General features: G+C 42.8%; 2 protein-coding genes across 10 annotated transcripts in view; one reads left to right on the forward strand and one right to left on the reverse strand.

Annotated features, from left to right (window-relative positions):
• Nucleotides 1-67: 67 nt before the first annotated feature.
• CNOT8 (CCR4-NOT transcription complex subunit 8) lies at nt 68-24,955 on the forward strand. Of its 6 annotated transcripts, none has more exons than XM_059699014.1 (8): nt 68-206; nt 9,877-10,060; nt 11,407-11,600; nt 19,348-19,509; nt 20,305-20,449; nt 21,695-21,805; nt 22,077-22,122; nt 23,520-23,657. In XM_059699014.1, exons 2-7 carry the CDS (start codon nt 9,944-9,946, stop codon nt 22,098-22,100), a joined length of 753 nt encoding a protein of 250 aa, XP_059554997.1. In that variant the 5' UTR covers nt 68-206; nt 9,877-9,943; the 3' UTR covers nt 22,101-22,122; nt 23,520-23,657. The 6 variants fall into 6 exon arrangements, with proteins under 6 accessions (XP_059554997.1, XP_059554995.1, XP_059554998.1 ...); XM_059699013.1 differs by lacking the exon at nt 22,077-22,122 and adding an exon at nt 6,705-6,824 and having other exon boundaries at nt 93-206; nt 23,520-24,955; XM_059699012.1 differs by lacking the exon at nt 22,077-22,122 and having other exon boundaries at nt 23,520-24,955.
• Nucleotides 23,537-26,607, reverse strand: part of GEMIN5 (gem nuclear organelle associated protein 5) — a 41,800-nt gene continuing 38,729 nt past the window's right edge. For all 4 annotated transcript variants that reach the window (XM_059699011.1, XM_059699008.1, XM_059699006.1 and 1 more), the window contains exon 28: nt 23,537-26,429. In XM_059699011.1, coding sequence (XP_059554994.1) covers nt 26,262-26,429 — 168 coding nt within the window. In that variant the 3' untranslated portion in view covers nt 23,537-26,261. The remainder of the gene's footprint in view (nt 26,430-26,607) is intronic.

A 26,607-nucleotide genomic window follows, 5' to 3' on the forward strand; every position in this document is an offset into this window, starting at 1 on the left:
CGGGTGGGTAGAGTGGCACAGCCAGGGTGTTTGGTGGGCGGTACGTAAGGCCGCTCTGCGTACGAGGGCGCCCATCTCGCTGGCCAGCTGGATCCTAGGAACAGATCCGGGGCAGAGGGAAGAGAGCGCCGGGTCAGGGGCCGCAACCGCCGCTCCCGCGGAGTCCGCCCGCCAGCCCGCCAGCTCTCGCGGGCCTGCCTGTCAGGGTAAGCAGGCCCGCGCCGACCGGAGAGGAACGGGCGGCCAGAGGGTGTGGGGGGGCCCTCTGGGCCTGTGGGAGGAAGGAGAACGGGGCGTGATGAGAGGCAGGGTGAGCGAGACCAGAAAGAGGCCCATGGGATAGTAGTAATGTAAACAGCCTCTTCCGCAGGGCAGTAATACTCCAGGGACGTGTGCCAGGACTTTACAAAGCACCTGAAATAGGCTCCTCCACTGCAGTCTGCCGAGGTGTATGCTGTTGTTAAAGCCATTTTACGGGTAGGCAGACTGAGGCGTGCCGGAGGCTAAGTGGTTCATGCAGAGCCCCGTGGCTAGTCGGTGGTGTGGCTTCGAACTTAGGTCTCTCTGCCCCTACGCTACGGCCTGCAATTTGAATTCCTTTTGCGCAGAAAGCGGGGAGGGCTGAGGAGGAGGAGGGGAGGGAGGAGTGTGAAGTGGGTGGGTCATCCAGAACCGGAGGCGAATGGTGACGGCCGTTGTGTAGAAGAAAGGACCGAGTTTGGAACCTTGCAGGCTGTCCCCCCCCGCCCCCCTCGGGTTCCTGTGGTCCCGCCACCTGAGCCGGAGCTGTGGCTCCGGGGCCTGGCCCCCGCGGGTGGTGTTACCGAGGTTCCGTTCAGGGTAGTGCCTTCCGACACTTCGGGGGGAAGGCCGAGGAGTGCGGCGGCGGCGACCACCGACCGTGCGCGTTTATGGAGAGGACCCTCTTCCGAGTGGCTGCCATCTCTTCTAACGTGCTTCTGCTTCCTTTTCCATCGCAGCAGAGGCCGCCAAGCCTTTGTTCAGCCTCTAGCAGGGGGATGTGATGTTTATTGGTGTGTGTTTTTTTGCACACTTCGTCTTAAAACCAGAAAAACCAAACGTTCTTTTCCCAAGCTGGCGCTGGGTTGCTTGCGGAGAAAGCTTTCAGGTGGCTGTATCATTAGCTGCTCTTCAGAGCTTTCCTGGGTAAAAGGCTTTGTTTTGGAGTTGTCTTACTGACTTACTCTGTAGGTCCTCAGGAACGATCTGAACAGATTGTACTACAGATCAGCACAGGGCAGGGACCTCAGTAAGAGTGTGTGTGTGTGTGTGTGTGTGTGTGTGTGTGTGTGTGTGTGTGTAAGAGAAAGAGAGGGACCTTTTGTTCTTGTCCAGTCTAGTGCTGGGAAACAACAGGTATCAATTAGTGCTTGTCCTGGCTTTCTTAGGGAGTGGAGTAGCTCATGTGGAGTCATTTTAAAGTCAGCCTATTGCATGCGATCAAATTCATCCTTAAAAATTGGTTAGGAAGTTGCAATATGGAGATGGCAGGCCAGTTTCTCAGTAAATCCAGCAGACTCAGCCTTTCCTTTAGCTTTGAAATTCGTTACTCTTTCTTTGGTCCTAAACCAGATAAAGCACTTAGGTTACCTTTAGGGACTGTGTTGCACAAATAGATACTTGAAGAACTGTGAAGTGTACTCTGTGAGAGGCAGGTACTGAGAGGCTTAAAAGGAGGAAGACTAACCGAGGGGAATATTGTGTCTGGTTCCCATCTTAGGCTCATTCAGGAGCAAGTCCTCACTGAATGGAAAGTGGCAAGCAGAATTGCTAGCACTATTTATTATTATTATTATTATTATTATTATTATTATTATTTCTCTTTTTGGCTAGCATACCCAGTTATTTATACTAAGGTGAATGTGCATAATATGATTCCTCTTCAGTTTTTTAAAAATATATTTTTATTGATGTCAGAGAGGAAGGGAGAGGAAGAGATAGATAGAAACATCAATGATGAGAGAGAATTATGGATCAGCTGCCTCCTGCATGCCCCACACTGGGGATCGATCCCGCAACCCGGGCATGTACCCTTGCCTGAAATCGAACCCGGGCATGTGCCCTTGCCTGAAATCGAACCCGGGCATGTGCCCTTGCCTGAAATCGAACCCGGGACCCTTCAGTCCACAGGCTGACGCTCTAACCACTGAGCCAAATCGGCTAGGACTGATTCCTCTTAAATTTTTGAGTGGCACTACATTTAGGGGCTTACAAGCTATTTCCCAACAGTTTTTCTAGATGAAGGTTTGGTGAAGAATGTCTTAACATATTTTTTTGTCAATAGTCTGCTTTTGTGTTCCCCATTTGTCAGGTATGTATAACAATGTGGTTAGCTTATTTTATTTATTTAAAAATATATTTTATTGATTTTTTTACAGAGAGGAAGGGAGAGGGATAGAGAGTTAGAAACATCAATGAGAGAGAAACATTGATCAGCTGCCTTCTGCGCACCTCCTACTGGGGATGTGCCTGCAAACAAGGTACATGCCCTTGACCGGAATTGAACCTGGGACCTTTCAGTCCGCAGGCCAACGCTCTATTCACTGAGCCAAACCGATTAGGGCTGATTAGCTTTTTTAAAAAAATTCTCTTGCAAATGAAGTCATGCTGCTGCCTTTTTTTTTTTTTTTTTTTAATCCTCACCCGAGGATGTGCTTTCATTAATTTTTAGAGAGAGTGGAAGGGAGAGAGAAAGAAAGAGAGAGAAACATCGATGTGAGAGAAACATTGATTGGTTGCCTTCAACTGGGGAACCAGCCCACAACCTAGTTATGTGCCCCAACTGGGAATCGAACCTGCAGCCTTTAGGTGTATGGGACAACGCTCCAATCAACTGAGCCACTCAACCAGGGCATGATGCTGCCTTTTTAAATTAATGTCTCTGAATTTCAGTTTCTTATTTATAAAATGCATAGGAAGACAGCATTGTATAAAGTTGTGAGGCGTTTTCTCCATTGTTATTTTGAAACAGAACCCCACATTTAGTATCAATCATCTATATTTTGCGTTATCTTTAAAAGATAAAGACCCATTTAAAAATCATAACCACAATTTAATGTAACCAAAAACGGGGGGGTTGGGGGAACCCTCACAAGAACCCAAAACAAAAAAGTAAAACCAGCCAGTCATTGTTAAAACTTATAAAGGTCTCAAAAATGTGAGAGCCCCCCCCACCCCCCCGCAACAATAGTTTGTTTAAAACTGGATCCAACTAAGGCCTATACATTTTGATGGGTTGATAAGTCTCCTGAGAGTCTTTTACTATTAAAAAAAAAAAATTTAGCCCTAGCTGGTTTGGCTCGGTGGATAGAGTATCGACCTGTGGAGTGAAGGGTCCCAGGTTCAATTCTGGTCAAGGGCACATACTTCAGTTGCAGGTTCCCCAGCCCTTGTCAGGTGTGTGTGCAGGAGGCAATACCTATTCGATGTGTCTCTCTCACATTGATGTTTCTCTCTGTCTCTTCTCCCTCCACTTTCTCTAAAAATCAATGGAAAAATATCCTCGGCTGAGGATTAAACAAACAAAAATTTTTTTCTAAAATTTATTTATTGGTTTTAGAGAGGGGGAGGGAGAGAGAGAAACATGGATTTTTTTTTAAGTTTTTTTCCCCCCCAAGAAAAACGATTTTGAATATAATAATGTTACATGCAGTAAACCTTAATATTTCAAGAAAAATGGTTTTAAATATAATAATGTCACATGTAATAAACATTAATATTTCAAGAATAAAAGGATTTTAAGTACAATAATATTACCAAAACTGTACTAACATAGTATGATATCACAAAAGTTGTAGGAAATATTAAAAATCTGCAAATAACAGGATTACTTCTATTATATTTTAGAATATTGTTTCCCCCCTCTGGCTCTATTTTTGTTCATCAGTTTATGTTGTTCATTATATTTCCCAAATGTTGTGGCACTTATTTATGGATTCATTGGTTGCTTTTTTAAATATATTTTTATTGATTTCAGAGAGGAAGGGAGAGGGAGAGAGAGCTAGGAACATCAGTGATGAGAGAATCACTGATTGGCTGCCTCCTGCACGCCCTCTACTGGGGATGAAGCCTGCAACCGGGCATGTGCCCTGACAGGGAATTGAAACCTGACCTCCTGGTTCATAGGTTGACGCTCAACCTCAGAGGTTGAACCACGTAGGCTGGGCATTGGTTACTTCTTGTATGTGCCCCCAGAGATTGAGCCTGCAATCTTGGCATATGGGGATGACGCTTAAACCAACTGAACTACCTGGCCAGGGCTATTCTCTTACTTTTATTTCTTGCAATTTGTTGAAGAAGTTGGATGGTTCTTTAGATTTCTACAGTGGTCCCTCCCTCCCTCCCTCCCTCCCTCCCTCCCTCCCTCCCTCCCTCCCTCCCTTTAAAAAAAAATATTTCTATTGTAGAGAGGAAGGGAGAGGAAGAGATAGAAACATCAATGATGAGAGAGAATCATCGATCAGCTGCTTCCTGCATGCCCCACACTGGGGATTGAGCCCGCAATCGGCATATGCCCTGACTGGGAATCCAACAGTGACCTCCTGGTTCATAGGTTGATGTTCTAGGTCAATGCTCAACCACTGAGCCATGCCGGCTGGGCTCCACAGTGGTTTCTGTATTTTGCTGATTGTATTTCTTTTTCTTTTAAACATCGATTTATTGTTGCCCTTATGCATTCATTGGCTGACTCTTGTATGTGCCCTGACTATCAAACCATAACCTTGGTGTATTGGGATGGCACTCCAACCAACTCAGCCACCCAGCCAGGGTGCTGATTGAACTTCTGTGGTCTTATTTAACTTGTTCCTTTGTCCCCTATAATTCCTGTAAATTGATAGTTAAATCTAGAGGTGTGGTCAGATTCAAATTAGATCCCCCCCCACCCCCCGCAAAACGACAGTCATGTGCTGCATAATATTTTGGTCAATGATAGATTGATGTACTATGGTGGTCCTATCTATAATAATAAAAGCGTAATATGCTAATTAGACCGCACATCCTTCTGGACAACCTTCTGGACGAAGCCAGGGCTATGAGGGAAGCCCGGGTCCCGGTGCCTGCTGGTGGCTGGAGGGAAGCCCGGGTGCCAGGTGCCAGAGGGAAGCTGGTGCCAGCAGCTGGTGGAAGGCCTACTCTTCCATGAATTTTGTGCATTGGGCCTCTAGTAAGATTATAAGTGAGCTGAAAAATTTCTACTGCCTAGTGATGTCATGGCTATCCTTACATTTAAGTGAAACACATTATTAATGGCTTTGAAGTGATATTGGTGTAAATCTACTGCACTGTCAATCATATAAAAATATAGCATATAACCCTTCCCTGGCGGGGGGGGGGGGGGGGCTCAGTTGGTTGGTGCATTGTCCTGCACAGCAACAGGTTGCAGGTTCTATTCCTGGTCAGGGCACATACCAAGGTTTTGGGTTCTATCCCTGGTTGGGGCGCATATGGGAGGCAACTAATTGATGTTTCTCTCTCACATTGATGTGTCTGTCTGTCTGTCTCATGTAATAAAAACATATCCTTGGGTGAAGATTAAAAAAGTATGGCATACAATTATATACAGTACATAATACTTTACAATTATAATAAGTGACCATGTTACTGGTTTATGTACTTACTTTTTGTGTTTAGAGCAGTGATGGCGAACCTTTTGAGCTCGGCGTGTCAGCATTTTGAAAAACCCTAACTTAACTCTGGTGCCGTGTCACATAAAGAAATTTGTTGATATTGCAACCATAGTAAAACAAAGATATATATTTTTGACATTTATTTTATATATTTAAATGCCATTTAACAAAGAAAAATCAACCAAAAAAATGAGTTCGCGTGTCACCTCTGACTCGTGTGTCATAGGTTCGCCATCACTGTTTTAGAGGGTATTCTTTCTACTTACAAAAAAAAGTTTGCTGTACAATAATATATCATGTTACACTTGCAACAGCCTCATACATCTGGTGCTTACTGAATCTCTTTCTTAATTGCATCCTTTTCTCTTGTGCTTGATTTATCTTGTGTTGTTTTGTACAGTAACATTGCACAGGTTTGTGGCCTGGGAGCAATAGACTATATACTATGTAGCGAAGTGTGAGGTGGGCCATGTGCCGTTTGTGTTCGTGCACTCTATGATGTTTTTTTTTTCTTCTTGATTTTTTAAAGAGAGGAAGGAAGACGGACAGAGAGCCAGAAACATCGATGAGAGAGAAACATTGATCAGCCGCCTCCTGCACACTCCCTACTGGGTATTTTTTTTTTAAAATATATTTTATTGATTTTTTACAGAGAGGAAGGGAGAGAGATAGAGAGTTAAAAACATCGACGAGAGAGAAACATCGATCAGCTGCCTCCTGCACATCTCCTACTGGGGATATGCCCGCAACCCAGGTACATGCCCTTGACCGGAATCGAACCCAGGACCCTTCAGTCCACAGGCCGACGCTCTGTCCACTGAGCCAAACCGGTTTCGGCCTCCCTACTGGGGATTTGCCTGCAACCAAGTTACATGCCCTTGACCGGAATCGAACCTGGGACTCTTGAGTCCGCAGGCCGACACTCTATCCACCGAGCCAAACCAGTCAGGGCTACGATGTTTTTTTTCAAGTGTGTGTGTGTGTGTGTGTGTGTGTGTGTGTGTGTGTGTGTGTGTTTTACTCCTCACCTGAGGATATTTTCCCATTGATTGTTAGGGAGAGTGGAAGAGAGAGGGAAAAACAGAGAGAAACATTGATGTGAGAGAAACACATTGATTGGTTGTTCCTATATGTGCCCCAACCAGGACCAGGACCGGGGAGGAGCCTGCAACCAAAGTATGTGCCCCTTACCGGAATCGAACCCTGGACCAGCTAGGGCTGAATATATATTTTTACTGACTTCAGAGAGGAAGGGAGAGGGAGAGAGAGATAGAAACATCAATAATGAGAGAGAATCATTGATTGGCTGCCTCCTGCACGCGCCCCACTAGGGATCGAGCCCGCAACCCAGGCATGTGCCCTGACCAGGAATGGAACCGTGATCTCCTGGTTCATAAGTCAACACTCAGCCAACTGAGTAATACAGCTGGGCTGTGATGTTTGCACAAGAATGAAATTATGTAATGATGCATTTATTAGACGTAGTCTCTCCTTAAATGGTGTGTGACTATTTCATAGCAGTGATGTGTTTTGTCAAGAGGCACATGATACCTTGTTGCTTTTTGTGATAACAGCCATTGTGATTATTTTAACAAGTTTCAAAGCTGAACTATAATTTACGTGTTATAAAATTTGCCCATTGTAATGTATAGTTTAATGATTTTTGCAAAATTTACTGAGTTCTGCAATCGTAGTTGTGTTGGGAGCATTTCCATCACTTCAGGAAGATACCTCATGCCCATTTTCGTTCAACTCCTATCCCCATCCCACTACTGTAGCCTACTTTTCTGTTTTTATAGATTTGCCTTTTGTGCTTATCCCATGTAAATGCCGTTATGATTATTCATTAGGAGTCACACAATAATGATGTTCTATCATTTCATATTCCCTTGTTAGCTGGATAACTTTTCTGAAGAGAAACCCTCAGCTATGTGATTGCTTCGAGGTACAGTTTATATCAGAAAGACAAGATACAATTTTAAAAATAAGTTGATTCACTACCATTCTCCACTGATGACCAATTAAGTTTATTTTCTTAGTTCATCATAAACTAATGGATATAAACCTCTCTGAGAAGTTTTAATACACTGTAGTAATTATTCATAATGATGTTCATACTGTCCTTGACTAGAGGGAGCCTCTTCAGATTGTTTCTTGAGTTATTTTGATACAATTATAAGAGTATCTTAGCTGGGGAGCCTGGTTCTAAGGGTTTAGTGTAAATACCTGATTGTCCTCTTTTTAAGCTTGCTTTTTACTGCTTGTAGGCCAAAGGCATTTTTCCCCTTGGGTCTCTTGGTTGCTTTTGCTTTTATGGAAGTGATACTTCCTCTACAGTGATTTACGGTTGTGTTTCAAATGGCACCAAAAAGGAAGTGAATTGTTTCAGTTAGGAAAATAAGGAAGCTTAGTGGTATTGGTTTAACATTAATGGGCGTAGAAATGGTTTAAAGCCCTTTTGCTGGGGAAAACCGTAAGCATAGTTTAGAACAGTGATGGCGAACCTATGACACGCGTGTCAGAGGTGACACGCGAACTCATTTTTTTGGTTGATTTTTCTTTGTTAAATGGCATTTAAATATATAAAATAAATGTCAAAAATATAAATCTTTGTTTTACTATGGTTGCAAATATAAAAAAATTTCTATATGTGACACGGCACCAGAGTTAAGTTAGGGTTTTTCAAAATGCTGACACGCTGAGCTCAAAAGGTTCTTACTGTAATTTGAAAGTAGAAAGCAGAAATTTTCCTTGCTCTCTCCTTTGGAAGACAGACATGTGCATTTTACTATTTCTAGGAATTTCATTGTATATTCAGGGAGAAATTCCTAGAAACTAAAATGCATGTGACCGTCTTATATTGAGGATCCATGTGGTGGGGTTGCCTTTTAAGTAAATGCATATATGATAACTTCCTTAGTCTTTTTATAACTAAGCTTCTTAAGTTGCATCGTTTGCTAAAATTAACAGCATACTCTGAGGCTGAACCATATGGAGTTTTATCTTGCAGAATACTGTCCCCTCCCCAGTTTCCTCCCAGAATATACACCATTCTAGTTTTGGTAGAATTCATACCTGCTATCTTCTCTATTTTGATTGTTGAATTGCTGCTTGGCTTCTTTTTTTAAATATATATTTTATTGATTTTTTTACAATACTGGGCATGTGCCTGCAACCAAGGTACATGCTCTTGACCGGAATTGAACCTGGGACCCTTCAGTCTGCAGGCCGACTCTCTATCCACTGAGGCAAACCGGTCAGGGCATTGCTTCGCTTCTTTTTAAAATATTATGTGTTTAAAAGTAGACATTAATAACTCAAATTCACATATTTCTTGTGATTGTTAAGGTTGAAATTAGCAAGTATTTTACAACTTAAATCACCATTTGCACAAATCTGAAGAGGCACTATAGCCTAGGTGTGGCTCAGTGGTTGAGCATCCACCTATGAACCAAGAGGTCACTGTTGGATTCGTGGTGAGGGCACATGCCCAGGTTGTGGGCTCAATTCCCAGTAGGGGGTGTACAGGAGGCAGCCGATCAACGATTCTCTCTCATCGATGTTTCCCTCTCCCTTCTTCTCTGAAATCAATAAAAAAAATAAAGAGGCACTATATTAAGTTAGTTAATTGCTTCTACTTCTATTTGACTTTCAAATTGTAGGGGGAAAGAATTTCCCTGTTTTGGGGGGAAGGGGGAGAGTTCCAGACCCATATTCATCATATAAGTGTAAAGACTTTAAGTGTGAGAATTTAGGTCCACATTCTTTCAGGCTTTCAAAGCATCCAGGTACATTTAAACTGGCTAAAGTTATTTCTTTAGAAAACTTTCCATTATGTGATCTCTGAGTAAAATGCTGTGAAAGTTACAGATAAGGGCGTTTTTATGGTCACGGGACTATTTCAGTCTGTAGGTGTTGTAGAGAGAGCTGAAAGCTGGTGTAGGGTAATGATTTTTACTCCCCTTTTATTTAAAGGAAGCTTGGGCAAAAGTTTCTTCAGGTTTCTTAATTTTAGTTTCTTTAGGTTAAAGAAATGTGTGTGTGTGTGTGCGTGTGTGTGTGCGCGTGCGCGCGCGCGTGTGTGTGTGGAGTAAATAATATGCCCGTCTCAATGTTTTAGCTTAAACTGGTAAGTGATGATAAAATATTGTTTTGATGCCTTTGTTTTATTGACATCTTATGCCAGTGTGTAAATTTATGTGATTGCACAGTGTGTTTTTGAATTTAGGTCAGATCAACCATTGGCTTGCCCTCTGTCATAGTCAGCTGAAAGTGACTTCTCAAGCTTCTTCAGGATGCCCGCAGCACTTGTGGAGAATAGCCAGGTTATCTGTGAAGTCTGGGCCAGCAATCTAGAAGAAGAGATGAGGAAGATTCGAGAAATTGTGCTCAGTTACAGTTATATTGCCATGGTAAAGAGCTCTACTCTACTCTTTTTGACTCACCTCTGGTATGGATTTAGGGAGTATTTAATTAAAGATTTTGAAATAATTGATCACACTGAAGTGGTGGCATATTAAACATGATAGAAGTTTATATTGCTTTTATGAACCAGCAAGGGTAGCCAATGTGTCTGAGAAGGATGTAACCTCTAACGTCTTGATGTTTTGTAATGTTACTTTGTGTTTGAAAGTCTTTTTTTTTTTTTTAAATATATTTTATTGATTTTTTTACAGAGAGGAAGGGAGAGGGATAGAGAGTTAGAAACATCGATGAGAGAGACACATCGATCAGCTGCCTCCTGCACACCCCCTACTGGGGATGTGCCCGCAACCAAGGTACATGCCCTTGACCGGGATCGAACCCGGGACCTTTCAGTCCGCAGGCCAACGCTCTATCCATTGAGCCAAACCGGTCAGGGCGTGTTTGAAAGTCTTTAAAGCCATAGGGCATATCTGTCTCACAGATATGGTACATTTGCATAGTATTTATTTATTTATTTTATTTTTTTTTTTAAATATATTTTATTGATTTTTTACAGAGAGAAAGGGAGAGAGATAGAGAGTTAGAAACATTGATGAGAGAGAAACATCGATCAGCCGCCTCCTGCACATCTCCTACTGGGGATGTGCGCGCAACCCAGGTACATGCCCTTGACCGGAATCGAACCTGGGACCTTTCAGTCCGCAGGCCGATGCTCTATCCACTAAGCCAAACCGGTTTCGGCCATTTGCATAGTATTTAAAACAATTTTTAAAAATTGTTAGCATTTAAAAATCAAGGGACCTACTTAAATTCCAGATTTTTGCCATCTCTAGAAAAATTGGAAAGATCTGGCAGTATAGGGGCCGCATTCCTGCCTGACATTGAGTGGCTGACGAGGGACATGTGTGTATCATGGTGATATCCAGGGCCTCTTTTAGAGGAGGCATGGAAGCTCTCACAACTCCTAACCATTTTCATACCCAGTTTTGCTTTACTGCTTTTTTCTGATTGGCATTTTCACTTCCCTATTTCTATATTTTTATTTCTATATTGTTCTGAACTTAGAATGTTCTTAATTGCCTATATATCTACCTATAGTTTATCACCTACTTCTATTCATGTCCTGCTAGGATCTCCAAGTTGTTGTGTAAAGCTTTGTGATTTTCGTGCTTCTGTAGATGTCAACAAGATCAGTATTTTAAGATAGATTTTTTTTTTTGCACAATCTTGGGGCTTGTCACATAACTTTTATAAATTGAGGTAAAAATATAGTTTATGAATGATCAGTTCAGCATCCACTATTTTGTGAAACCTTATGTGTTTTTTTTTCCAGGACACAGAATTTCCAGGAGTTGTGGTGCGACCAATTGGTGAATTTCGTAGTTCCATAGATTACCAGTATCAGCTTTTGCGGTGCAATGTTGACCTTTTAAAAATTATCCAGCTGGGCCTTACATTCACGAATGAGAAGGGAGAATATCCTTCTGGAATCAACACTTGGCAGTTCAACTTCAAATTCAACCTTACGTAAGTGTCTGAGTATTATTCTTAGGTCTGCAACATTTGTGCAGATTGTAATTTCTAATTGAATTTATTTTTTATTAAAAAATATATTTTTTTATTGATTACAGAGAGGAAGGGAGAGGGAGATAACGATAGAAACATCAATGATGAGAGAGAATAATTGATGGGCTGCCTCCAAGCCCCCTACTGGGGATCAAGCCCACAACCCAGGCATGCGCCCTTGACTGGGAATCGAACCAGGGACCTTTCAGTCTGCAGGCCGACGCTCTATCCACTGAGCCAAACCAGCTAGGGCTCTAATTGAATTTATTAATTTTAAGTTTTATTTCCACCAAACCCAGGTAAGGGTTGGACAGAGCAATCAAGCAGAGGATGAAATAAATAATCTCAAAGTAAAGTCCCCCTTAAAACTCTCACAAGTCAACAATAAAAAGACAAATAGTCCAATTAGAAATGGGCAAAATATCTGAATAGACATTTCTCCAATGAAGATATACAAACCTATCTATCTTCTATATATATAAAAGGCTAATATGTAAAGTGTCCCTTTGGGAGTTGGACCGGGAGTTCGATTGCTTGCTATGACATGTGCTGACCACCAGGGGGCGGTGGGGAATGAAGAAAGGCCCCGGCCAACAGCTGAAAGGTTCTGATTGGCCCTGATCGCTGGCCAGGCCTAGGGACCCTACCCATGCACAAATTTTGTGCACCGGGCCTCTGGTGGTTAATAAGCCCATGAAAAGTTGCTCATAATTGTGTCATTAGAGAAATGCAAATCAAAACCACAGTGAGATACCACTTTATACCCCTAGATGGCTATAGTAAAAAGACATAAATGTTGGGGAGGATGTGGAGAAATTAGAATATTCATACATTGTTAGGGGAAATGTATAATGGCATAGCCTCTTTGGAAAACAGTCCAATTAGAAAGGCTGTTTCTCAAAAGGTTAAACAGTTACTATATGACCCAGCAATTCTACTCACAGGCATATGTGCAGGAGATTAGAAAACATATCCATGTAAAACCTTGTAGTGAATGTTTATAGCAGCATTATTCATGAAGGCCCAAAAGTTGAAGCAATCCAAATATCTGTGAACTGACAAATGGATAAATTAAACAGTATATCCATGGAATTGAATGTTATGGAGCAGTAAAAAGGAATAAAGTACAGATATATACTATACATGGATGAACTTTGAAATCATGCTAAGGGGAAGGAGCTAGGCACAAAAGCCCACATATATGATTCTATTTATTTGAGATGTCCAAGATAAAAAAAAAAAAAGAAAAAAAGGAGCAGTTGGGAGCTTGAGTCCCAGCCTGAAAACAGCCCTCAGCCAGACTGGCCAGGCACCCCAGTGGGGACCCCCACCCTGAAGGGTATGTGACCAGCTGCAAACAGCCATCATCCCCTCATCCAAGCTGGCCGGGCACCCCAGTGGGGATCCCCACACTGAAGGGTGTGTGACCAGCTGCAAACAGCCATCATCCCCTAATCCAGGCTGGCCAGGCACCCCAGTGGGGACCCCCACCCTGATCCAGGACACCCTTCAGGGCAAACCAGCCAGCCCCCACCCATGCACCAGGCCTCTGTCCTATATAGTAAAAGGGTAATATGCCTCCCAGCACCGGGATCAGCGGAGCCGCGAGGCCTCCCGGCACCGGGATCAGCGTGACAGGGGCAGCGCCCAAACCCCCTGATTGCCCTGCGGCTCTGTGTGTGACAGGGGAAGGCGCCCCAACCCCCTTATCGGCCCTGCTCTGTGCCTGATGGGGGGAGCTCCCCAACCCCCTGATCAGCCCTGCTCTGTGGGTGATAGAGGGCGGCGCCCCAACCCCCCCCCCCCCCCACGGGCCCTGCTCTGTTTGTGATGGGGTAGAGCCATAACTTCCCCATCGGCCCTGCCCTGAGTGTGACAGTGGCGGTGCCTCAACCCCTGATCAGCCCTGCTCCGTGGGTGATAGAGGGCGGCGCCCCAACCCCCTGATCGGCCCTGCTCTGTGTGTGACAGGGGGCGGTGCCCCAACCCCCTGATCGGCCCTGCTCTGTATGTGACAGGGGGCGGTGCCCCAACTCCCCTATCGGCCCTACTCTGTGAGTGACAGGGGGAGCTCCTCAACCCCCTGATGGGCCCTGCTCTGTGAGTGACAGGGGGGTGGCACCCCAGCTCCCCAATCGGCCCTGCTCTGAGCCCGACCAGGGGCTGCACCTAGGGATTAGGCCTGCCCTCTGCCACCCAGGAGCAGGCCTAAGCCAGCAGGTCATTATCTCCCGAGGGGTCCCAGACTGTGAGAGGGCACAGGCCAGGCTGAGGCCCCCCCCCCCCCCAGTGCACAAATTTTTGTGCACTGGGCCTCTAGTTCTCCTATATAATAAAAGGTTAATATGCAAATTGACTGAACAGTGGAACAACTGGGCGCTATGACACTCACTGACCACCAGGGGGCAGATGCTCAACGCAGGAGCTGCTTCCTGGTGGTCAGTGCGCTCCCACAGGGGGAGCTCCAATCAGCCAGAAGCCTGGCTCATGGCTGGCGAGCATAGCAGCAGAGGTGGGAGCCTCTCCCGTCTCTGCAGCAGTCGGACATCCCCCAAGGGCTCTGGGACTGCGAGAGGGTCTAGGCCAGTGATGTTGAACCTATGACACGCGAGCTCATTTTTTTGGTTGATTTTTCTTTGTTAAATGGCATTTAAATATATAAAATAAATGTCAAAAATATAAATCTTTGTTTTACTGTGGTTGCAAATATTAAAAAATTTCTATATGTGACATGGCACCAGAGTTAAGTTAGGGTTTTTCAAAATGCTGACACGCCGAGCTCAAAAGGTTCGCCATCACTGGCCTAGGCCAATGGTCGGCAAACCGCAGCTCGCGAGCCACATGCGGCTCTTTGGCCCCTTGAGTGTGGCTCTTCCACAAATTACCATGAGCAGGTGCACATGTACAGTGCAATTGAAACTTCGTGGCCCATGTGCAGAAGTCAGTTTTCGGCCTGGGCCAGTCATTGTCATGATTTAATTTTATGGATATTGTAAGGTAAATTGTAAGGAATTTAATTTTATCAATAAATAATATCGTTATTAAGTATGGTATCAAGTTTTATTGAACGTACCTATAGTTTAAAACTTAAAACTTTAAGTAAAGTTTATTAAGTTAATTTTAGGGAACGTTGTGGAGTGAAAGAAGATGTGTCGAGGATTGAGAAAGGTATGTTGAGATGGTTTGGACATATAGAGAGGATGAACGAAAGGAGATAGACGAAACAAGTATACAAGACGAGTGTGGATGGGAGAGTTGGAAGGGGTTGACCTCAGCAAAGGTACCTCAGTCAGACTGATGATGTTTTTAGCAAAGGCCAGCTTAGGAGTACCCTAATTAAGTTAGTAACAATATACCTACCTATATAGTTTAAGTTTAAAAAATTTGGCTTTCAAAAGAAATTTCAATCATTGTACTGTTGATATTTGGCTCTGCTGACTAATGAGTTTGCTGACCACTGGTCTAGGCTGAGCTGAGGGATGCCCCCCCCCCCGTGCATGAATTTCATGCACTGGGCCTCTAGTATCTCAGTAAAGCTATTTAAAGTCAAGTCAGTTTCCCAGTTAAGAGATCAGTATTTGAATTTCTGCCATTTCTTTACTGGTTGACGTTGGGTCAGTTATTTTCCCTTTTGTAATTCAGTTTCCTTATCTGTAAAAGAGGGTTATTTGTATTTTTCATGATAAAAATAAGATACAGAGTGGGTGCTAATCAAAGGTAGTTGAAACAAGGCTATTTGGTAATGGAAAAATTTTGATGTAACTTAAAAAATGTGGTAAAAACTAAAATTTACTGTCTTTGCACTGTTGTGAAACAGACCTCCAGAGCTTTCATTTGCAAGCCTGAAACTGTATACCTATTAAATAACAATTCCTTTTTTCCCTTCCTGTAGCTCTTGTTAACCACCATTCTACTTTCTGTTTAAGTGGGATCCTGTAGTATCTATCCTATCTTATAAAGAGGTAATAATGCAAATTGACCATCACTCCAACACACAAGATAGCCACCCCCATGTGGACACAAGATGGCCAGCAGGAGAGGGCAGTTGGGAGGGACCAGGCCTGCAAGGGAGGGCAGTTGGCGATCAGGCCTGCAGGAGCGGGCAGATAGGGGTGACCGGGCCAGCAGAGGAGGGCAGTTGGGAGTGACCAGGCCTGCAGGAGAGGGCAGTTGGGGGTGACCAGGCCAGCTGGGGAGGGCAGTTAGGGGCAATTGGGCTGGCAGGGGAGCAGTTAGGCGTTGATCAGACTGGCAGGGGAGTGGTTAGGAGGTGGTCAGGCTGCCAGGCAGAAGCGGTTATGGGCAATCAGGCAGGCAGGCATGCGAGTGGTTGGAATCCAGCAGTCCTGGATTGTGAGAGGGATGTCCAGCTGCCTGTTTAGGCCTGATCCCACCGGGCTGTCGGACATTTCTCAAGGGGTCCCAGATTGGAGAGGGTGCAGGCTGGGCTGAGGGACACTCCCCCCCCCCCCCCCCCCGCGTGCACTTATTTCATGCACCGGGCCTCTAGTTGTTTTATGAGTGGCTTATTTCACTTAGTATAAAGTCATCAAGGTTCATCCATGTTGTAGCATGTGGTGCTGGGGTCCAACCCCAGCAGGTCCAGGGGTTCCCAAAGGCGTAGACGGAGTCGGCGAAGAAGGAATGACACGGAGACAGCGTTCAGTTGATCAGCAGCCTAGCCAGGATCTCTAGCCCGGATCTCCAGCCAAGTTCTGGTCTGGATCTCCAGAGAGGTTCTGCTTAGGATCTCCAGCCAGGTTCTGTACAGGTTCTCCAGCCAGGTTCAGTACTAGGTTCTCCAGCCAGGTTCGGTCACCAGGTTCTAGTCAGGTTCTCTTGCCATATTTCTGTAGTCAGGTTCAGTCCAGGATCTTTTGCCATGTTCTCTCCAGCGAAGTTCTTCTGTCTGTAGGTTCTGTGTAGGTTCTGTCTTCTTGGCTCTCTTCTAAGTTCTGTGTCTTTCTGTCTTGTTACATCTGTATTTATACCAGTTGATTCAATCCTATCAATCTCTATTACAAAGGTTAGGGCGTTTCTTATCTCCATTCCAGGGAGTAAAGATTATGTAGCTTAAGCATGATTGTTCATAGTTAAAGTGATTAATTACCCGCCTGGCACTTAGTTGAGGGGTTTTATTCCCTCCCTAACTTCAGGGGAAAATCCCTATCTGGGGATTCAATCTTTCTCGGAGAGGTGACCTTGGTTAAAACACAGCGCCAAGAAGGTGAGCAAACATATTAAGAACCGTATGCCATATATGCTAGGTCCCTTGAAACAGCAAGGATGGACCGGCTCCCGGCAATGTGGCAGGATTTCTTTCCTAAAACTGAATAATACTGCATTGTATGTACTAGTATATGCCACATTTTGTTTAGCCATTCATCTGTGTTGATGGACATTTGGGTTGTTTTCACCTCTTGACAATTGTAAATAGTATTGCTGTAAAGATAGATGTGCAAATGTCTCTTCAACACCCTGTTTGCAATTCTTTTTGATATATGCCCAGAAATGGGATTGCTGGATCATATGGTAATTGTCTTTTTCAGTTTTTGAGGGTGATGTAAATTTTAAGGGGCATATTGAGGGGACACTATTGTTTTGCTGATTGTTTGAGGTAGTGTTTCTGTATTTCTTATTAGGCCCCAGTAATTTTAATTTTTAAAATGTTTTTATTGATTTTTAGAGAGAGGAAGGGAGAGGGGTAGAGAGATGGAAACATCAATGAGAAGGGGACAACATCAATCAGCTGCCCCTTACACCCCCCTCCTGGGGATTGAGCCTGCAACCTGGGCATGTGCCCTGAACTGGGAATCCAACAGGCCAGTTCTTGGTTCCTAGGTCAGTGCTCAATTACTGAGCAACACGGGCTGGGCAGCCCAGCTCTTTTTTTTAATCCTCACCCGAGGATATATTTTCCATTGATTTTAGAGAGAGGAAGGGGGAAGAAGAGAAAGAGAAACATCTGTGTGAGAGAACATTGATTGTCTGCCTCCCATACACAATCCCTGGGATTACACCTGCAACCTGGGTATGTGCCCTGACCAATAATTGATTCCATCACCTTTCAGTGTATGGGACGATGCTCCAACCAGCTGAGCCACACTGGCCACGGCTAGGCTCCAACACTGCTTTGTTTAATTAGGCACCAAGAGCATTTGATGGCTCAGGAATCATTTTTTGATTGTTGTCCATGTGTTTTGAAGATTTCTTTGACTTTCAAAGAATTATTTTAGGAGATAATCTGGATTGTTCCTTTAAGTGCATTTTTCTAGTCCATTGCCAAAGCCTGTTATTTGTAACATAATGATAATATGCAAAATAATATAACAACTATATTGCAGGATTTGTATTTAAAATGTTTACATAAGGTAGAGCAAAAGATTGTAATTCAACACCAGTTTTAATTTAGTGAAAAAAATTAAAATTGTGGTGATTTTCTTGCCAGTTATATCACCTAAATTTATGTGAAAAACAAAAGAAAGGAAAACAGTGAAATCTGATGGAAAATGAGTTATTTCCCTCCTTTTGTGTTATTCTAAATATTCTTGTGTTTAAGGGATATATCTTTACAGTGAAATATTATGCCAGCGTTACAAAGACTGTGATATGTCTGAGTATTGATCTAGAAAGATGAACTGTGTTATAAAGGTGAAGGGATGGAGGCGTGTATGTGTAGGCAGAGAAAATAGTCTGCAAGGATATATAAACCTTTAGTTATATTTATTATTTCCATGCGGGAACATTATGAGAGTACTAGGCGCCCAGTGCACTAATTTGTGCACCTTGAAAGGAACTGTGGGCCACGAGGCTGAGGTGGGCACAGGGGCAGGTCTCGGCCCATCCTCTGTGCCCCCGCCTGGCCTCTCCCGCCAGCAGCCCCGCTCCCGCCACCGTTCCCATGTGCTGATAGTTCTGGCCCCGCTCGCACCTGCTGGCGGCGTGGAGCGTTTGGGGCCGGCGCCAGCAGCAGGTGCAAGCGGGGCCAGCACCGTCAGTGTGTGAGAGCAGCATCTGCTGCCCCGATCCTCCCTCAGGAGCCCGGGGAGGTAGATAGAGAAGCCCTCAGGGGCGATCGGGGCTGGCGCTGGGTGCTGGCAGCGGGTGTGAGCGCCTAGCGGGACTGCGGCACACAGGAGCAAAGTATTTTCGGTAACCACCAGAGGCTCACCCCGATGACAGCGACTGGCACCCTGGTCTAGTGTCCCCGCTCAGTGCTCCACCATCCTGCCGCAACCAATGCCCGCCACGTTCTGCACTCTGTTGCCTGCTGTTGATGCCCACCATGTTCCACGCGCACCCCGTGGTGATCAGTGCACGTCTTAGCGACCAGTTGTTTGGTTGTTCCACCGTTCGGTCTATTTGCATATTAGGGTATATATATATGTGTGTGTGTGTGTGTGTGTGTGTGTGTGTGTGTGTGTGTGTGTATGTATAAATTTTTTTCATTTTCTTCTATTTGAGATTTTTCTTTTAAAAATTGGAAAATGTGGATATTTTATAATTAGGACATTTTATGGGGAAAATCACATTTTGTATCGGTTAGAGATAAGATCATCTACTTTTTATGCTTGCTGGAATACTGGAAAGAAGGAATTGTATTCTTAAATAATTAAAGATTTAAAGAAAACTTGTTGTATGATATGCTGTTACCCACTACTTTTGTTACATTATCCATCAACTAAGACGTGAACACCTTCTTTTTTAGAGAGGACATGTACTCTCAGGATTCCATAGATCTCCTTGCAAACTCAGGACTACAGTTTCAGAAGCACGAAGAGGAAGGGATTGACACACTGCACTTTGCGGAGCTGCTTATGACATCAGGGGTGGTTCTCTGTGACAATGTCAAATGGCTTTCATTTCACAGGTCAGCCCCAGAGAATGTGTAGCTCTCGGTTTGGGAGCAGGGAATTGAATTCTTACGCTCTCTTCTGTTGGTCACTAGCAGTTATGAAGTTGAAATGGTAACTATTACTCATGTTTGTTTTTCAAAAAATAATTTGGAGCTCATATTGGTTTGTGTTACACAGTAATGGGCTCTATCATGTAGCTGCCAGTGGGTGTATTCCAAGTGGAAAGTGGTGGGTGGAGAGGATCGAAGCACATGGTTGTTTATTCTTACTATTTTTAAAATATATTTTTATTGATTTCAGAGAGGAAGGGAGAAGGAGAGACAGAAACATCAATGATGAGAGAGAATTATTGATTGGCTGCCTCCAGCATGCCCCTACTGGGTTGAGCCCCCAACCCAGGCATGTACCCTGACCAGGAATTGAACCAGCAACCTTTTGGTTTACGGGATGATGCCTAGGCAACTGAACCATACTGGCCAGGTCTATCGGTTGATTCTTGTATGTGCCCTGAATTGGGGATGGAACTAGCAATCTTGATGAATTGGGATGATGATCTAACCAACTTAGCTACCCAGCCAGGGCCAGTACTTCTGAATTTTTGATGAATAAAACACACATTTATCAACCTTTGAGTTTTCTTCCATATTAGTTTGTGTTGTTTTTTAATGGAATGTTCAGATCACAGTAGGGTAAACTACTTTGGAATACTGAAAGGTGGTAGCATCATGAATTTTGAGAAGTAAAGTTGTTGAATGCGGGGGCCTAATAACTGCTGCTTTTTCACTTAGTGTCTCTTCCTCTCCTTGCAGTGGCTATGACTTTGGCTACATGGTAAAGTTACTTACTGACTCTCGTTTGCCAGAAGAGGAACATGAATTCTTTCATATTCTGAACCTTTTCTTCCCATCCATTTATGATGTGAAATACCTGATGAAGAGTTGCAAAAATCTTAAGGTACAATTTTTTTCTTAAAACTAGTAACAGCAAAAAAAAGCAAACGTATCATCTTGCTTTGTTATTTGTTCAGCATGCATTCTTGAGTACCTCCTAGATGCCAACATTATACTAGACAGGTTATATATATAGCTAATTGCCACAGGAATTTGTGTGGCATGAAGGGAGTCCTCTACTTCTCTCATAAGGCAGGCTTTCTTCACTTAAGGCCTATACTAGTTGGTAAAAGGAGGTGTATGTGCAGTTTGTCAGGAATGGCGTCTATAGCATACCAGACTCCAATCAGAGGAGTTCTTAACCCAACACCAGCAGTTTTCAACTGGTGTGCTGCAAAACATGTAATACCTGACTATTTAGTTAAAGGCATTGACATTTTTTCCCTTAGACTATCAAATAAAAAAATAACAACAGCCAACACATAGCTGTCCGATGTGAATGCCCTGTCTTGAACCATAAATATATAGGTCATATAATAAGCGTTGAGTTTTATTGGTCACGTCACATAATAAGGTTGTATCTGATTAACTCTTGGTACTTGATATCCTTACATACAATTATAAACACTTGATTTTTGAAAAAGTCACTTTGGAACAAAAAGGGTCAGATCGACAAAAAAATAGTATGCCGCATAATTTTGGCAGTTAATTTGTGTGCCATGAAATGGAAAAGGTGGAAAGTTGCTTCCCTAGATAGTTTAAGAACTCACTACCCTAAATATATTATTGATATAAGACATTTGCTGTTTTGTATTAGATTGGCATTTACTACTTTTTTTATTTCTTTTAAAATAATTTTTATTTATTGACCTTAGAGAGAAAGAAGGGAGAGAGAGAGCAAGAGAAAGAGATAGAGACATCGATTTGTTGTTCAACCCACCAAGGCATTTACTGGTTGCTTCCTATATGTGCCCTGACCGAGGATTGAACCTGAAACCCTGGTTTGTTGGGACGATGCTCCAACCAACTGAGCTACCCAGCCAGGGCTGGCATTTACTATTTCTTAAACCTTGTTTTATAGCAGTTAATATTTTATGGAGCAAAGATCTGGCAAAATTAATGATAAAGAGAAAAAAGAAGTGAAAAATGGAACATAACACAATGTATCATTTGGAGGGCTGGGATAAGGCCTGTTAAGTAAATGGCCTGTTCCATCACCAAAAGAAGTAAACTCAAGAATGGACTTCATTGACTTTAGTAGAGGAGTGTTGGGTCTGTAGTATTATCTTTGTTTTCCTTACATCTCCAGGGAGGTCTTCAGGAAGTTGCTGATCAGTTAGATTTGCAGAGAATTGGAAGGCAGCATCAGGCAGGCTCAGACTCACTGCTGACAGGAATGGCATTCTTCAGGATGAAAGAGGTAAGGCAAGGAGATGGATGACCTTTGTGGGCTGAGGTTTGTTGAAATTTATAGTGTCTATTGGAAGTTGATAACTACATTGAAAGCAGTTTTGTGTTTTTGTTTGTAATGATGATCAATATATTATATATAGTTTGGAAAGCAAAGAAGCATTTTGAAATGGAGGCCACTCAGCATGCCCAAATCTAAAAGTATATTTGGTGTTCCTAGCAGCTCTAATTGTAATTATTTGTTTTTCTTCTAATTTCTATTATGTGAACACGTTTGGTAGACCACCCACTTATCCTACAGCTGACATCACAATCAACAGCTCTAAGGTTAGGTCAAGACAAGGATGCCCACTCTTGCTACTTTTATTCAACATGGTATTGGCAGTTCTAGCTAGGACCGTTAGGCAAGAAAAATAAAAGGCATGTAGATCAAAAAAGAGGAAGTAAAACTCTGTTTACAGACGACATGGTATTATCTATGGAAAACTTAAAGATTTCACTAAAAAACTGTTAGAACTAATAAATTCAGTAAAATTGTAGGATACTAGCCCTGGCAGGATAGCTCAGTTCATTTAGAGCCTCGTCCTGATACTTCAAGGTTGCAAGTTCAATCTCTGGATAGGGCACATACAAAAAGCAACCAATAAATGCATAAGCAAGTGGAACAACAAATTAATGTCCCTCCCTCCCTCCTTCCCTTCCTCTCTCTCTCAAAATCAATTAAAAAGTTACCGGATGCAAAAATCAATATACGGAATTCTATTGTGTTTCTTTACACTAATAATGAAATATCATAAAGAAGTTAAAGAAAAAAAATCCCATTAATAATTGCATCACAAAGAATAAAATACCTTGGAATAAATTTAACCAAAGACCTGTACACTGAACACTATAAGACATTGATGAAAGAAATTGAAGATGACACAGATGAGTGGAAAAATAATCCGTGCTCATGGATTGGAAGAGTTAATATTGTTAAACTGCCCATACTACCCAAAGCAAAAATGCCAATGGCATTTTCCACAGAAATAGAGCAAACGATTCTAAAATTTACATGGAACCACAAAAAGATTCCAAATAGAGCAATCTTGAGAAAGAACAAAGCTGACAGCATCATTCTTCCTAATTTTGTCCCCCAAAGTACTGTTTGCAGTGTCTGGAGACATTTTGGTTGTCACAACCCGGGGGTTAGGCTTGAGGGGCAGTGTGCTACTGGCCAGGGATGCTGCTACACATCCTACACTGGACAAGCCCCCCTGCACCCCAACAGTCATTCTGCCCAGTTGTGCCAGGGTCGAAATGTCCTGTTATAAGTGGTTAATGTCCATTATCTCACTCATGCAACCTGTTACAGTATTACTGTTTTATAGATAGGGAACAGGGGCTTACGGAGAGTTGAAGTGACTTTCCTAAGGTCACACAGGAAGTCAGTCTGTAGAGCCCAAGCTCCTAACCATTGCACTGCCTGCTAAAGAGAAGGGACGAAATGGGACATTTGTACTTAAGCAGCAGCAGCAGCAGCAGCACAGGGATCCTCGTAGTAAAAGAACTCATGGAAAATAGGTCCGTTCACAAAGGAGCATGGAAAGGTTTGGAGCCTTTCTGTATGGAATTAATTTCTAGTTGGTTACATTTTGAGGGCTCTGAGAGCCGGGAAGTGCTGATTTGGTAGTATTGAGACTTGGCATGATTCTTAACCACGGGTTCTCTGTCCCATTCTGCAGTTGTTTTTTGAGGACAGTATTGATGATGCCAAATATTGTGGGCGGCTCTATGGCCTGGGCACGGGAGTGGCCCAGAAGCAGAATGAGGATGTGGACTCTGCCCAGGAGAAGATGAGCATCCTGGCGATCATCAACAACATGCAGCAGTGATGGTGGCGAGGCTCTGCGGAGCGGGCCGCCCCAGAATGGTGCTCACTGTGCTGACTGTGTACTTACCTTCCTCCCCAAGAGAAACCGCCACTTTTGAGCAAGCTGTACTTACCATCTCCACTGCGCAGAAAGACTTTTGTTTTACTAAAGACAAAGAAGTCTTTTAGATCCAGAAGAGGGCAGCTTTCTCTGAATTTGTAAACAAGTCTTATGTATTCCTCATCCCTAGGCCTCTTTTCCAGTTGCCTCCTGCCACCAGCATCCATGGCTCATTTGACACCTTTTTAAATACCCAGGACGAGTGAGAAACAAACTAGTAAAATGTATATAACTCTTACCTGTTGTCATTCTTTTTCTTTTAAATTTGTTGCTAATCTCTGAGGATGAAGACTTCTGATTCTCAGCTGAGCTGAGGGCTTCCAGGAAAAGTAGAACAAAATTGTATTCTTAAGTGTGGGTGATAGGTATTGAGTCTTTTCCCTTTTTTTGACCCTTCTCCAGGACATTTGCTTTCCTCATGGAAATGAATTACATGCTCAGTGCTGAAATTTGAAGACCAGATGATAACTTACCTTAACAAAAAAAATTCTACTGAACCTGTCTACTCTTTATTCATAAGGAACACCAGAGTGGGCATTAAGTTAACCACTTAAGTGTCTTTATATCCTATTGTGCCACTGAGATTTGCTATCACATGTGCATCATTTGAAATCACTTTATGTTTTCATATAACAAAAATCACAGATTTGAGAAATTAGTTAAGATCAGATTTTTGAATCCTAAGTCTCTTGTGATTTCAGAATGGCATTTGTATTCCCCCACCTCTCTTCTCTGTTTTCAGCTTTTCCTTTTAGCAAACCTGAGAAGTTAGGGAGATGGATTAATGTGAGTACCAGAAATGTGAATCTTCAGAAAGTTTTAGTACATATAAACAGGGCAGTAAGGAATTTGTTTTACAGAGTTCTTGTGGAGTAATATCCCACAACTGGGGTAGAAAGCTCAGGACTGTGATTTTTCCCCCCCAAAACTAGTCATTTAAAAAGTACACAGTATTTTTTTTTTTTAAATGACAGTATGGACAATTTTGAAAACCCATTTGCAATGGTGGAAATGAAACTGGTAACTCACTGAAGTGGATGAATAGTCTTGCATTTTAAAAGCTTATAGAAAACTCAATTTGAAATGATTCAAAAATGTCAAGTATTATAAGCTGGTATTTAAGATGCTTGTAAATATATTTATGTTTTTAATTTTGTATAATAAAGATTTCTTTTTAACTACTGGCATGCAGGTTTGATCTTTTATAGCTATGAATTCCTGGCTCTAGAAATGGCCATTAATGGTTGGTAACAGAGCATCTTGTCTCTCCCCAAAGTCTTGCCTCCGTTTTCCACAAGTTGGCTCGCATACAGAACCCTTTACTTTGAAGGAAGCTTTTAATGAGCAGCTGTGTAAGTGGAACACTTCACACTCGTCGCTGATTATTTGGCCTTACTTGGAAACCAGTTTTAACTCTATTTCCTGGGACCACTCATTATATATGTGGTGAATTAGCTTGTTAGTGAAATTCTTGCAGAAAAGCCATGAATCAGTTCAGTTGTTGGGAAAGAGTGCTCCTCGTCAACCCCACCCAACTGTCTTAATTTTTATGTTCTAGCAACTGGGATATTATGGAAACATCTGTTCCTGACATTGTTCAACTATTTAACCAAAGAAAAGAACAGACCTCAAAAGACTTCTCATTAGTTTAAAAATAAATACAAGAACAAGGGTTTGTAATTAATTAGTTTGTAGGGTCTATTACGCATGATCCAAAAGTCAAAATCCAATAATCCAAAACTTACATATAAAAAATAAGGAAGGAATATGCATTTTTCTTGGAAGATCATCTGTGGCTTCAATCTAATTCTCCTGTGATCCAAAAAAGATTAAGAACAACTGAAACTAATTTCTTTCTGAGCTATTTTGATCACCATCAAAACTGAAGGGATAAGACTCATTTGAGTTATTTGTTCTTCTAACACTTCAGTAAATGATTTCAAACAAGCAATTACATGAAACAAAACCAAGTTTTTGACCTAGGATAGACTCAACATGATGGGTAAGGCCTGTTTCACATTCAGTAGAAGTGTAGTTAGTAGAGTAGAAGGGGAGAAGAGCCCAAGTTAACAAATTTTTAAAATAATACCAATCGTCATGAACTACAGCAATTCTATCTCAAACAAGAACGACACTGTTTATGATCAGGGGAAGCATTTATAAAGGTAGCTTGTGTATAAGAACATAACACTTGGACAATTAAAAGTTTCTCCTCTTTGGATGAAATCTACATAAGGCTTTAGAGATGACCAACAGTTACTCTTGCAGGTGTTCTAACAACTGCTGGCTTTTGATGATCCTTTAGTAGGACACCACAACTGAATCCAAAGTCAGATTGTTTTTAAGGGTAGAGTTGATTCAAACTTGACCCTCGTTTTGTATTATTTGGATCACTGCAAAAACATCTAGGGATCAGAGCAAATGCCTGGCAGAGGTGAAAGGTGTCAAGACGTTTTGTATTCGATGCAATTTATTTTAAAGGTCCTTGAAAGTTCACGTGCAGAAGGTCTGGCAGTGTCTTTGGTAAACTTTAGTGCTGCCGTATTTCTGAAGCAGCTCTTGGGCCTGTTGCTGCATTTCCTGGGTCACGCTGCCAGGACTCTGGGACCCGACGTGAAGCAGGACCAGGCAGCACTCCAGCACATCTGGGAAGGGCCAGGTCTGAAAGATGAGAGTGAAACAAGGAAGCATTTGCGAAAGAGCCACAAACACCTGCATAGAAGGCACCAGTAACTCAAAGTCTCAACTGACACTTCTCAGGCACAGCTGGGCCATTTCTCTCACGATGTTGTGTGAGAGAAGACAGGCAATGCCTTGTTCTTCATCAGTTACTCTAAGG

Source organism: Myotis daubentonii, chromosome 5 (genome assembly GCF_963259705.1).
Source record: "Myotis daubentonii chromosome 5, mMyoDau2.1, whole genome shotgun sequence".
Classification (NCBI taxonomy): Eukaryota; Metazoa; Chordata; class Mammalia; order Chiroptera; family Vespertilionidae; genus Myotis; species Myotis daubentonii.